Source organism: Oncorhynchus masou, chromosome 12, assembly GCF_036934945.1.
Source record: "Oncorhynchus masou masou isolate Uvic2021 chromosome 12, UVic_Omas_1.1, whole genome shotgun sequence".
NCBI lineage: Eukaryota > Metazoa > Chordata > Actinopteri > Salmoniformes > Salmonidae > Oncorhynchus > Oncorhynchus masou.
In genome coordinates, this window is record NC_088223.1 from 9,649,387 (window position 1) to 9,663,047 (window position 13,661).

The 13,661-nt window shown below is 47.2% G+C and overlaps 1 protein-coding gene across 1 annotated transcript; it reads left to right on the forward strand.

Annotated features, from left to right (window-relative positions):
• The first annotated feature begins 4,665 nt into the window (after positions 1-4,665).
• Positions 4,666-7,726, forward strand: LOC135549026 (tumor necrosis factor-like). Its single transcript, XM_064979096.1, has 4 exons — positions 4,666-5,007; positions 5,397-5,424; positions 5,766-5,825; positions 6,299-7,726. The coding sequence occupies exons 1-4, from the start codon at positions 4,852-4,854 to the stop codon at positions 6,769-6,771; spliced, it is 717 nt and encodes a 238-aa protein (XP_064835168.1). The 5' UTR covers positions 4,666-4,851; the 3' UTR covers positions 6,772-7,726.
• Positions 7,727-13,661: the final 5,935 nt, after the last annotated feature.

A 13,661-nucleotide genomic window follows, 5' to 3' on the forward strand; every position in this document is an offset into this window, starting at 1 on the left:
ATGTCACACACAGGATGGAAACAGGAAGCATAAGCATCCCATGTAAACCTCGGAACTACAATCTAACAGAAAGCAATACCAATTTACACGAGTCATTTAGCAGAGTTGCAATTTCATACTGTTTTGTCTGTATGAGCAAAATCTTAAGATACTAAACAAGGGATATCTACACTATATCACGCATCGTATGGTGTATATATATATATTTTTTATGTTCAATAAAAAAATTGGGAAAAAAAATGAAAAAAAATGAAAACTAAATAAATCACACACGCACACACACAAAAAAACATTGACGTAAACAGTCGCTCAACAGCCCTGGAGAATGTGCGCTATAGATGTCACTCTATAGGCATTGAAGCTGTTAAATTTAATTTAATTTCATTTCATTTACAATTACACTCCCCGCTCTTCATGAGCTGTCTGTTACGGAGATCCACATACCAGATTATTTTTATTTTTTTTACAGGATCAATAGCAATTGAGTTTTAAGAGTATTTCTTGCAGCTGCCGAGCTCAAATTCTAGACATCAGATTAAAGTTTATTACATCACTTCCTGTGTGTTTTCACCTGCCATCTTATTCTGAGACACAGAAATGTACATGGCTTTTTTTTTTTAAATTTAAGGATCACTTTTTCCGTACACTTAACCTCTGAAAAAGGGGTGTTTTACATGTTGGATAATGTCATCCACTTTCATTATGAATAGACTGTGCTGTTATATGAAGATGAAACATCCCACTGTCATAACACCTGCTCCTATCCTTGCCAACATTATTATCAGTTGATGAGAAAAGGAATTTTTTTTTTTAAACACCTTCCCCCCGTCTTTCTTTCTTTCACATCCTTCTCTCCCTCCATACCTTTGCTAATCTGTGGGTGAACGGGCTCTGTCACTCACACAGTACAGCACTGAGTGTTGTCGAGACGTTGGCCCCGTACACACTTCAAGTTGTACACAGCTGATGTACAATGCAGTCGGCACAACAGTTGTGATACAACGAAGAGTTTCTGTGCAAAATAAATAAATAAAATGACTACGTAAGTGTTGTGGGGACACTGTACACACGGGTTGGGGGGGGGGATAGTGCAGACAAACTCTATTATTTCACAGAAATATCTGTGAAATACCACAACCATTGTGTCAAATGTGTTGTAGTACGGGATTAGTGAGAGGCCAAATCTAGTGCAGATGCACGGTGCAATTTCATTTCCAGTTTAGTGGAAAAAACATGAAACATGAACGGCCAAAGAGAGAGAGAGAGAGAGGGACAACTTCCCATACAGTGTATTCAGACACCATGACTTTTTACACAATTTGATATTGTAAGGGTTTTCCTCTGGTGAAGGAGAAACGGACCAAAATGCAGCGTGGTGGTTATTCATGTTCTTTAATAAAAGGAACTCGACATGAAATAACTAATAAAGCAATAAATGTGTGAAAACCTAAACAGTCCTATCTGGTGAAAACACAGAGACAGGAACAATCACCCACAAACACACAGTGAAACCCAGGCTACCTAAATATGGTTCCCAATCAGAGACAATGACTAACACCTGCCCCTGATTGAGAACCATATCAGGCCAGACATAGAAATAGACAAACAAGACATCCAACATAGAATGCCCACTCAGATCACACCCTGACCAACCAAAACATAGAAACATACAAAGCAAACTATGGTCAGGGTGTGACAGGTATACGTTACAGCCTTATTCTAAAATGTATTAAATATAAAATAAAATCCTCATTAATCTACACACAATACCCCATAATGACAAAGCAAAAACTGTTTTTTCAAAATGTTTAAAAAATAAAAAAACTGAAATACTATATAAGTATTCGGACCATTTGCTATGAAACAGGAAATTGAGCTCAGGTGCATCCTGTTTCCATTGATCATCCTTGAGATGCAATCTAGGTGGAGTCCACCTGTTGTAAATTGATCTGGACATGATTTAGAAAGGTAAACACCTGTCTATATAAGGTCCCACAGTTGACTGTGCATTTCAAAGAAAAAAGTCATGAGGTCGAAGGAATTGTCCGTAGAGCTCAGAGACAGGATTGTGTCGGCACAGATCTGGGGAAGGGTACCAAAACATTTCTGCAGCATCGAAGGTCCCCAAGAACACAGTGGCCTCCATCATTTTTAAATGGAAGCCACCAAGACTCTTCCTAGAGCTGGCCACCCAGCCAAACTGAACAATCAGGGGAGAAGTGCCTTGGTCAGGGAGGTGACCAACAACCCGATGGTCACTCTGACAGAGCTCCATAGTTCCTCTGTGGAGATGCTTGTCCTTCTGGAAGATTCTCCCATCTCTGTAGCACTCTACCAATCAGACCTTTTATGTTAGAGTGGCCAGATGGAAGCCACTCCTCAGTAAAAGTGTAAGGCTTGTATATGGGAGGCGAAGTCAAGTGCAGGAGAGCGGAGTATAGTAAACAGGCTGTAATAGCGGTCCACAGCACATAAAACATACTAGTGCCAAAAACACAGTCTATAACAAAAGTGCAGCGACAAACATCCACGTCACAATAAACAATCACTCACAAATACAACATGGAGCACAGAGGGTTAAATAATAAACAAGTCATTGATTGAGTGAAGCCAGGTGTGATTAAGACAAAGACAGAACAAATGGAAAATGATGGTGACGGTGGCTAGAAAGCCGGTGATGTCGACCGCCGAACTCCGCCCGAACAAGGAGAGGGACCGACTTCGGCGGAAGTCGTGACAGAAAGGCACATGACAGGCCGCTTGGAGTTTGCCAAAAGGCACCTAAAGGACTCAGACCATGAGAAACAAGATTCTCTGGTCTGATGAAACCAAGATGGAACTCTTTGGCCTGAATGCAAAGCGTCACGTCTGGAGGAAACCTGGCACCATCCCTACGGTGAAGCATGGTGGTGGCAGCGTCATGCCTTGGGGATGTTTCTCAGCAGATCCTTGATGAAAACCTGCTCCAGAGAACTCAGGACCTCAGACTGGGGTGAAGGTTCACCTTCCAACAGGACAACGACCCAAAGCACACAGCCAAGACAATGCAGGAGTGGCTTCGGGACCCGTCTCTGAATGTCCTTGAGCCAGAACTGGAACGTGATCGAACATCTCTGGAGAGAACTGAACATGTCTGACAGAGCTTGAGAGAATCTACAGAGAAGAATGGGAGAAACTCCCCAAAATACAGGTGTGCCAAGCTTGTAGTGTCATACCCAAGAAGACTTGAGGCTGTAATCACTGCCAAAGGTGCTTCAATAAAATACTGTGTAAAGGGCCTGAATACTTATGTAAATGTGATATCAGTTTTTAATTTTTTTAAACATTTGCCGAAATTTCTAAATCTGTTTTTTGCTTCGTCATTATGGGATATTGTGTGTAGATTGAGGCGGGGAAAAAAACTATTTAATCCATTTTGGAATAAGACTGTAACTTAACAAAATGTGGAAAAAGTCAAGAGGTCTGAGTACTTTCCTGAATACACTGTACGTGAAAAAAATGCAACATTAACATAATGAAAATGATACCATTGCAGAGAGCAGCCATGACACATCTTTCTTTGCCCATATGGCAAGCGAGTATGTTTGCTTGTGAGAATGTATAGTCCAAATTAACATACAACTGTACTTTAGCATAACAGTGATCATTTACATACACAAACACATTTACTTTCATCCTTTATATATATATATATATTTAAAAAAACATCATACTAAAATGATACCACGACATTGTCTGTGTCATCCTTTATATATATATATATATTTAAAAAAACATCATACTAAAATGATACCACGACATTGTCTGTGGCTCAATAGACTGCTTGGTCCTTAAAACCAGCCACCAGTGCTGATGCTAATAGACATGTAAAATATGAAGTCCTTAAAACCAGCCACCAGTGCTGATGCTAATAGACATGTAAAATATGAAGTCCTTAAAACCAGCCACCAGTGCTGATGCTAATAGACATGTAAAATATGAAGTCCTTAAAACCAGCCACCAGTGCTGATGCTAATAGACATGTAAAATATGAAGTCCTTAAAACCAGCCACCAGTGCTGATGCTAATAGACATGTAAAATATGAAGTCCTTAAAACCAGCCACCAGTGCTGATGCTAATAGACATGTAAAATATGAAGTCCTTAAAACCAGCCACCAGTGCTGATGCTAATAGACATGTAAAATATGAAGTCCTTAAAACCAGCCACCAGTGCTGATACTAATAGACATGTAAAATATGAAGTCAGAACATGTAAATGCCAAGAAAGGGAGACAAGAAAATCCCATAAAGTAAAACCCAATATGGAACAGAGTAGAAAAATTACGTTTGAGAGTTACACTTTGGTGTCACTTGAGATATGTGTGTGAGAGAGAGTTAGTGGAAGATAGCTGTGTGTGCATGCAGGGTTTTTCGTTTTGTTTATTAGGATCCCCAGTAGCTCTTGCATGCAATAGCTACTCTTCCTGCGTGTGGGTGTGAAACTTTTTTTTTTCAAGTGTGAAAAACGCCACAGGTTCCCCCAGCCATTACACCAGTCCCCATGCCTCCTCCCCCCCAACTCTCTGTTCCTCTGCTTGCCTCCACTCTGACTGACATCACTGGAGTTTCCCAGAAGCTACATTGGTATATAACAGCAGCGCTCAGAGTATCAGTCCATCAAACACAGCAGGAGCATCACTACCTTCAAAACAACCTCTAATAAGACTGCTGGAGTTTAGCACTACATTTTTACAAACTTCTAGACCGCAAAAGAGCTGAACTGGTACTTGAACTCTCTTCGCATACTGCCTTGGGTTAAGTAGGTAAAGGAAGTCTCTACTCCGGGATCCGCAGAAAGTTCTAGTAAAAAGATGGAAGGTGATTGCAGCAGAGTGACGGTGGACTTGGAGAATGGCCCTGTGTCACCGAGGCGGGAGAAGTCCACACGACGGTGGAGCCTGTGTGGTGCCCTGCTGGCCATGGCGCTGTGTGTCTCAGCTGCACTCTTCTTTACCTGGCACGTCAAGGTAAGAACACACATCCCGTTATATCTTATCTTTTATCATCATTTATTATAAAATTATTATTAACGGCACAATGTCTAGTTGAAATCGATCTGGATCTGAACTCATTTCATGTGCTAATATCAAGAGTATTTCATCAGCAATTTGATCGAATAAAAATTTACTTTCATTTTACATGTATTTTTTTACCTTGCGATTATTTATATGTATTTATTCACTATACAGCTATATCACTATATATCTAGGCATAACTTTTGCATTTATTTGTATCCTCTGTAAACCTCTGTATGTCTCTGCATTAGCTCGGTGTATTTCATATCTCCTGTTGAACATCGATATGAAACCTGATCGCAGGACTAACTTTCTTTTATCTCTGTTTCGCGTTTCCTCAGAAACCAGATCACATCGAGAAAGCTGATGGTGAGTTCATATCCCTTTTTTCTGTCAGGTTCTGCTGTTATATATTTATAGATAAATATATATATACATACATACGTATGCTGCTACTCCCTTGACAAAGGGTACATTCTAAATAGCATCCTATTTGTATTTTAGTGCACTACATATGACCAGAGCCCTATCGCCCCCCTCCTATCGGCCCTGGTCAAAAGTAGTGCACTATATAGGGAATAGGGTGCAATTTGAGATACATTCTTGCAAGCTCTTAAAAACCTCTCACACGTGTAGTTGGTTTGAGAAGATTCCCGGCTTGCGAAGATGTCACCGTTTCTAAATCTCCTTCTCCTTCCTTCCCTCCTCAGAAATTCAGCGTACCCTGAGACAACTCTCTGGAAACAGAAAGGCGGCCATTCATTTAGAAGGTAAGAGCACACTATCCAGGAATGCATTCGATGCCTGTCTGTAGCCCCTAAATAATACCCTATTCCCTATTGTAGTGCACTAGTTTTGACCAGGGCTCATATGTAAAAGAGATCGAGTGCCATTTGAGACACAATGCATTCAGCACAGTAGCGTTCGTCATTTCAACAGCACTGTAGAACTGGAAAGAACTTGTCTGCATGTTGAATAGTCTGGAAACACACCATGTAAATGTAGTATATGCAAATCAATTCACACTTGACCCTTGACCTTGAAATGGGATAAGATGCGGTGAATGAATCAAGCCTGTTTGACGTACGATATAAGTCAAGACATGACCTTCATCTCTTTTTGAAACTGCTCATTCACAACTCGCCTCAATATAAGGTGTGTCGTAGTGCTCCATGAGTCAATATCTACAGTGAATTATATTCATGTCCGTCCTCTCTCTCTCTCTCCTCCCTTCCCCTTTTAGGTGAATACAACGCCAATGGTGATTACAAGTCCTCAGTGGAGTGGACAGATGACGAGGGCCAGGGATTCTCACAGGGGGGTCTTAAACTCAACAACAACGAAATTGTTATTCCCCAGACGGGCCTCTACTTTATCTACAGTCAGGCCTCTTTCCACGTCCGCTGCAAGGCCGACCCCAAGCACCCTAACCAGGACATGGTTCACCTGAGTAACACGGTCACGCGCTGGTCCCCAAGCTACGGCACCGAAGACGACAAGAAGTACCAGACGCTGCTCAACTCTGTACGCACCGTGTGTAAGAAGTCTTCCAGCAGTGAGGCTGCGAGTGAAGGAAAATGGTATAACGCCGTGTACATGGGAGCAGTGTTCAGCCTGGAGAAGGGAGACAGGCTCCGGACAGTCACAGAGAACAGGCTCCTGCCCCATCTGGAGAGTGGAGATGGGAAGAACTTCTTTGGCGTGTTCGCCTTGTAAAGACAGACAAAAATGGCTGACGACAGAGAGGAAAGCTTATGTCCCAAATGCCAACCTATTCCCTACACTTTTTTTTGACAAGAGCTCTATGGGTGAATTATGTACAGGGAATAGGTCACCATTTGGGATGCAGGCCACAGTGTGAAGGGAAAGATTAAACTTTCGGAAGGGGGGGGGAGGAAAGCTAATTACATGACGAATATACGGGAAGGTTACCTGATAGGAGTCACAGGGCGTTTCATCTATTGAAGTTGACTGAGGTTAAGGCATTGTTGTTTTATGTTAAAGCCAATGTTTTTATACTCTTCTGTCAAAGATGAGGAACCATAGCCTGGGTACCAGTCTGTTTGTGCCATCATGCCACTTCTTGCCACCCGTTGACATGCCAAACATTGGCTTGCACGACAGCATGGAGTCGTCGAGAGCACAAACAGATCTGGGGACCAGGCTAGAGGAATTATACCAACCTATATAAACTGTAGCAGTTTATATACACTTGGGGTTTATTGTACAACAGATGTGTTGCCGTGGTGTTACCACGGCAGCATATTTCTATCATGTTAAAGTACTATGTACTTGAACTAGTGTTACTCTCAGAACCTGCTGCTGAGCTGCCATCCACAGCACCCAAACCCAACCGCTCCATGTCCTTCTATCCAAAGGAATTCTGACAACGAGTATTTTTAGCATTTTGATATACGCTGCTAGGTCTCATTGAGAAGTTAAATTACGTTTCTAATTGATTCTGAATTAAATCATGTCTTTCTCTTTTTATTTATTTATTAATATAGCTATTATTATTTATTTGTTCATTATAGTTGTATTGTTGTCTAATAATAATAATGTTATTTAAATGGAATTTGACCATATTTATTTAATTTATTTGTGTCTAATACCTAATTGTTATGTTATTTAATTGCATTTTATAGAGTCATTTTTTATTGTATTTATTTATTTATTTAACTTGTGCTGTTGAGTTAATATCTCAATAAAATTATACAGAAAGGACAAAACATTTATTGTACGTGAATCAATTATGACCATTCATGAACAGTTTATGCAACATTGACTTCACTTAACGATAGTAACTATTTTGAGATTCTACAGCCACGCTGTATTGGATTATTGGATTGGATCTTTTAAGTATTGGATCTTTTACAAAAGGAATTTCATAACTGGTCAGATGACCGTACTCTGAGCGTCTTTAACTGATGCTGAACTGGTTCTAGGACTGGGAAAAACCCTGTAAATCGTGATCGAGTCATAGTAGCTATTTCTATCAGCACAACTTCCTAAAAATAGTTATCTCTCTGCTTTCGTGTAATGATTAATGCTTCTGTTGATCTTATCTCATTTGTATAAGCATACATTTGCAACGGGCACCTTGACTAAAATAAACTCACTGGTTGTTTCCATTGCAGTCACTTCCTCAACAGCAAATGTGGTTAGTGACAAGGGTAACTCCCTCTCCAAACAGAGCCATGACTGATAAGCGTAGGAGTTAGCAACAACGACATCACAAGCAGAGTGGGGCTACTGGGCTTCTTTTGCAGGTAATTATCCCACGCTTCTCCTCCTGCTCCGACCCATCTCCTCCTGCTCAGACCCATCTCCTCCTGCTCCGACCCATCCCTTCCTGCTCCGACCAATCTCCTGCTCAGACCCATCTCCTCCTGCTCCGACCCATCTCCTCCTGCTCCGACCCATCCCTTCCTGCTCCGACCCATCTCCTCCTGCTCAGACCCATCTCCTCCTGCTCCGACCCATCCCTTCCTGCTCCGACCCATCTCCTCCTGCTCAGACCCATCTCCTCCTGCTCCGACCCATCTCCTCCTGCTCCGACCCATCTCCTCCTGCTCCGACCCATCTCCTCCTGCTCCGACCCATCTCCTCCTGCTCCGACCCATCTCCTCCTGCTCCGACCCATCTCCTCCTGCTCCGACCCATCCCCTCCTGCTCAGACCCATCCCCTCCTGCTCCGACCCATCCCCTCCTGCTCAGACCCATCTCCTCCTGCTCCGACCCATCTCCTCCTGCTCAGACCCATCTCCTCCTGCTCCGACCCATCTCCTCCTGCTCCGACCCATCTCCTCCTGCTCAGACCCATCTCCTCCTGCTCCGACCCATCTCCTCCTGCTCCGACCCATCTCCTCCTGCTCCGACCCATCTCCTCCTGCTCAGACCCATCTCCTCCTGCTCAGACCCATCTCCTCCTGCTCAGACCCATCTCCTCCTGCTCCGACCCATCTCCTCCTGCTCCGAGCCATCTCCTCCTGCTCAGACCCATCTCCTCCTGCTCCGACCCATCTCCTCCTAATCCGACCCATCTCCTCCTGCTCAGACCAATCTCCTGCTCCGACCCATCCCCTCCTGCTCAGACCCATCTCCTCCTGCTCCGACCCATCTCCTCCTGCTCAGACCCATCTCCTCCTGCTCCGACCCATCTCCTCCTGCTCCGACCCATCTCCTCCTGCTCAGACCCATCTCCTCCTGCTCCGACCCATCTCCTCCTGCTCCGACCCATCTCCTCCTGCTCCGACCCATGCCCTCCTGCTCCGTCCCATCTCCTCCTGCTCCGACCCATCTCCTCCTGCTCCGACCCATCTCCTCCTGCTCCGACCCATCTCCTCCTGCTCCGACCCATCTCCTCCTGCTCCGACCCATCCCTTCCTGCTCCGACCCATCTCCTCCTGCTCAGACCCATCTCCTCCTGCTCAGACCCATCTCCTCCTGCTCCGACCCATCTCCTCCTGCTCCGACCCATCTCCTCCTGCTCCGACCCATCTCCTCCTGCTCAGACCCATCTCCTCCTGCTCAGACCCATCTCCTCCTGCTCCGACCCATCTCCTCCTGCTCCGACCCATCTCCTCCTGCTCCGACCCATCTCCTCCTGCTCAGACCCATCTCCTCCTGCTCCGACCCATCTCCTCCTAATCCGACCCATCTCCTCCTGCTCAGACCAATCTCCTGCTCCGACCCATCTCCTCCTGCTCAGACCAATCTCCTGCTCCGACCCATCCCCTCTTGATCAGACTCATCTCCTCCTAATCCGACCCATCTCCTGCTCCTACGCTTCACATCAAACACACCATAACCACTTTCATAGCTGTTTCCATGTATATATTACCATTAGTATTTGACCATAAGTAACTGTATATATTCCCTGCTACCAGTCACTTTTCAGCCCTGTTTCCATGTATATCCGCCTATCACGCCTACACTGAAACACACACACACATGCTACTACCATACTGTTTACTATTATTATTAGTATTCATTAGTCTGCTACCAGTCCCTTTCTCCTAATCCCTGGACACATTTACATATCTACCTCAATTACTCCAGTATCCCTGTACATGTAGTACTGGCACCCTGTATATAGCTTCCTCTCTGCGGCACTGAACATTGAACTTTGTATATAGCTTCTTCTCTCATTTCTTATTTCTTGTGTTAAAAAATAAACGATATTACTTCGCCGTTGATGTCGGTCTTACAAGTTAAGCATTTCACTGTACTTGTACATGTGACTCAAAATTCAAAAAGACACTCGCACATCTGAGCAATCATTTTTTTGCAGGTGCAGTTGAACAAGATGGAAGGAGGAAAAAGAGCTTTTGTGAGATTTATTTATTTTTTTCTCACAAAAGCTCTGACGAAGGCCGTGAGGCCGATAACGTAAAGCTTCTTAAAAGATCAGTGATACTATCAAGAGCAGTGTGCGGTTTCCTTTTTCCTTCGTCTTGTGCATGTGACAAAACAAACAAGAAACTACTTTTTAAAAAGAGCCCTATGGGATTATGGTCAAAAGTAGTGCACTATTTACGGAAAAGGGTGCCATTTGGGACGCAGAGTATGAATGGGGGCAGAGGCCCTGGGGAATCTAGGCAGAGACCCTGGGGAATCTAGACAGAGGCCCTGGGGAATCTAGGCAGAGGCCCTGGGGAATCTAGGCAGAGGCCCTGGGGAATCTAGACAGAGACCCTGGGGAATCTAGACAGAGGCCCTGGGGAATCTAGACAGAGGCCCTGGGGAATCTAGGCAGAGACCCTGGGGAATCTAGGCAGAGGCCCTGGGGAATCTAGGCAGAAGCCCTGGAGAATCTAGGCAGAGGCCCTGGGGAATCTAGGCAGAGGCCCTGGGGAATCTAGGCAGAGGCCCTGGGGAATCTAGGCAGAGGCCCTGGGGAATCTAGACAGAGGCCCTGGGGAATCTAGACAGAGGCCCTGGGGAATCTAGACAGAGGCCCTGGGGAATCTAGACAGAGGCCCTGGGGAATCTAGGCAGAGGCCCTGGGGAATCTAGACAGAGGCCCTGGGGAATCTAGGCAGAGACCCTGGGGAATCTAGACAGAGACCCTGGGGAATCTAGACAGAGGCCCTGGGGAATCTAGGCAGAGGCCCTGGGGAATCTAGACAGAGGCCCTGGGGAATCTAGGCAGAGGCCCTGGGGAATCTAGACAGAGGCCCTGGGGAATCTAAGGAAGAGGCCCTGGGGAATCTAGGCAGAGACCCTGGGGAATCTAGACAGAGGCCCTGGGGAATCTAGGCAGAGACCCTGGGGAATCTAAGGAAGAGGCCCTGGGGAATCTAGGCAGAGGCCCTGGGGAATCTAAGGAAGAGGCCCTGGGGAATCTAGGCAGAGACCCTGGGGAATCTAGACAGAGGCCCTGGGGAATCTAGGCAGAGACCCTGGGGAATCTAAGGAAGAGGCCCTGGGGAATCTAGACAGAGACCCTGGGGAATCTAAGGAAGAGGCCCTGGGGAATCTAGGCAGAGACCCTGGGGAATCTAGACAGAGGCCCTGGGGAATCTAGGCAGAGACCATGGGGAATCTAGACACAGGCACTGGGGAATCTAGGCAGAGACCCTGGGGAATCTAGGCAGAGGCCCTGGGGAATCTAGACAGAGGCCCTGGGGAATCTAAGGAAGAGGCCCTGGGGAATCTAGGCAGAGACCCTGGGGAATCTAGGCAGAGGCCCTGGGGAATCTAGGCAGAGACCCTGGGGAATCTAGACCGAGGCCCTGGGGAATCTAGGCAGAGGCCCTGGGGAATCTAGGCAGAGGCCCTGGGGAATCTAGACAGAGGCCCTGGGGAATCTAGACAGAGGCCCTGGGGAATCTAGGCAGAGACCCTGGGGAATCTAGACAGAGGCCCTGGGGAATCTAGACAGAGGCCCTGGGGAATCTAGACAGAGGCCCTGGGGAATCTAGACAGAGGCCCTGGGGAATCTAAGGAAGAGGCCCTGGGGAATCTAGGCAGAGACCCTGAGGAATCTAGGCAGAGGCCCTGGGGAATCTAGGCAGAGACCCTGGGGAATCTAGACCGAGGCCCTGGGGAATCTAGGCAGAGGCCCTGGGGAATCTAGGCAGAGGCCCTGGGGAATCTAGACAGAGGCCCTGGGGAATCTAGACAGAGGCCCTGGGGAATCTAGGCAGAGACCCTGGGGAATCTAGACAGAGGCCCTGGGGAATCTAGGCAGAGACCCTGGGGAATCTAGGCAGAGACCCTGGGGAATCTAGGCAGAGGCCCTGGGGAATCTAGGCAGAGGCCCTGGGGAATCTAGACAGAGGCCCTGGGGAATCTAAGGAAGAGGCCCTGGGGAATCTAGACAGAGGCCCTGGGGAATCTAGGCAGAGGCCCTGGGGAATCTAAGGAAGAGGCCCTGGGGAATCTAGACAGAGACCCTGGGGAATCTAAGGAAGAGGCCCTGGGGAATCTAGGCAGAGACCCTGGGGAATCTAGACAGAGGCCCTGGGGAATCTAGGCAGAGACCATGGGGAATCTAGACACAGGCACTGGGGAATCTAGGCAGAGACCCTGGGGAATCTAGGCAGAGGCCCTGGGGAATCTAGACAGAGGCCCTGGGGAATCTAAGGAAGAGGCCCTGGGGAATCTAGGCAGAGACCCTGGGGAATCTAGGCAGAGGCCCTGGGGAATCTAGGCAGAGACCCTGGGGAATCTAGACCGAGGCCCTGGGGAATCTAGGCAGAGGCCCTGGGGAATCTAGGCAGAGGCCCTGTGGAATCTAGACAGAGGCCCTGGGGAATCTAGACAGAGGCCCTGGGGAATCTAGGCAGAGACCCTGGGGAATCTAGACAGAGGCCCTGGGGAATCTAGACAGAGGCCCTGGGGAATCTAGACAGAGGCCCTGGGGAATCTAGACAGAGGCCCTGGGGAATCTAAGGGAGAGGCCCTGGGGAATCTAGGCAGAGACCCTGGGGAATCTAGGCAGAGGCCCTGGGGAATCTAGGCAGAGACCCTGGGGAATCTAGGCAGAGGCCCTGGGGAATCTAGGCAGAGGCCCTGGGGAATCTAGGCAGAGGCCCTGGGGAATCTAGACAGAGGCCCTGGGGTATCTAGACAGAGGCCCTGGGGAATCTAGGCAGAGACCCTGGGGAATCTAGACAGAGGCCCTGGGGAATCTAGGCAGAGACCCTGGGGAATCTAGGCAGAGACCCTGGGGAATCTAGGCAGAGGCCCTGGGGAATCTAGACAGAGGCCCTGGGGAATCTAAGGAAGAGGCCCTGGGGAATCTAGACAGATGCCCTGGGGAATCTAGGCAGAGGCCCTGGGGAATCTAGACAGAGGCCCTGGGGAATCTAAGGAAGAGGCCCTGGGGAATCTAGGCAGAGACCCTGGGGAATCTAGACAGAGGCCCTGGGGAATCTAGGCAGAGGCCCTGGGGAATCTAGACAGAGACCCTGGGGAATCTAGGCAGAGGCCCTGGGGAATCTAGACAGAGGCCCTGGGGAATCTAGGCAGAGGCCCTGGGGAATCTAGACAGAGGCCCTGGGGAATCTAGGCAGAGGCCCTGGGGAATCTAGGCAGAGACCCTGGGGAATCTAAGGAAGAGGCCCTGGGGAATCTAGGCAGAGACCCTGGGGAATCTA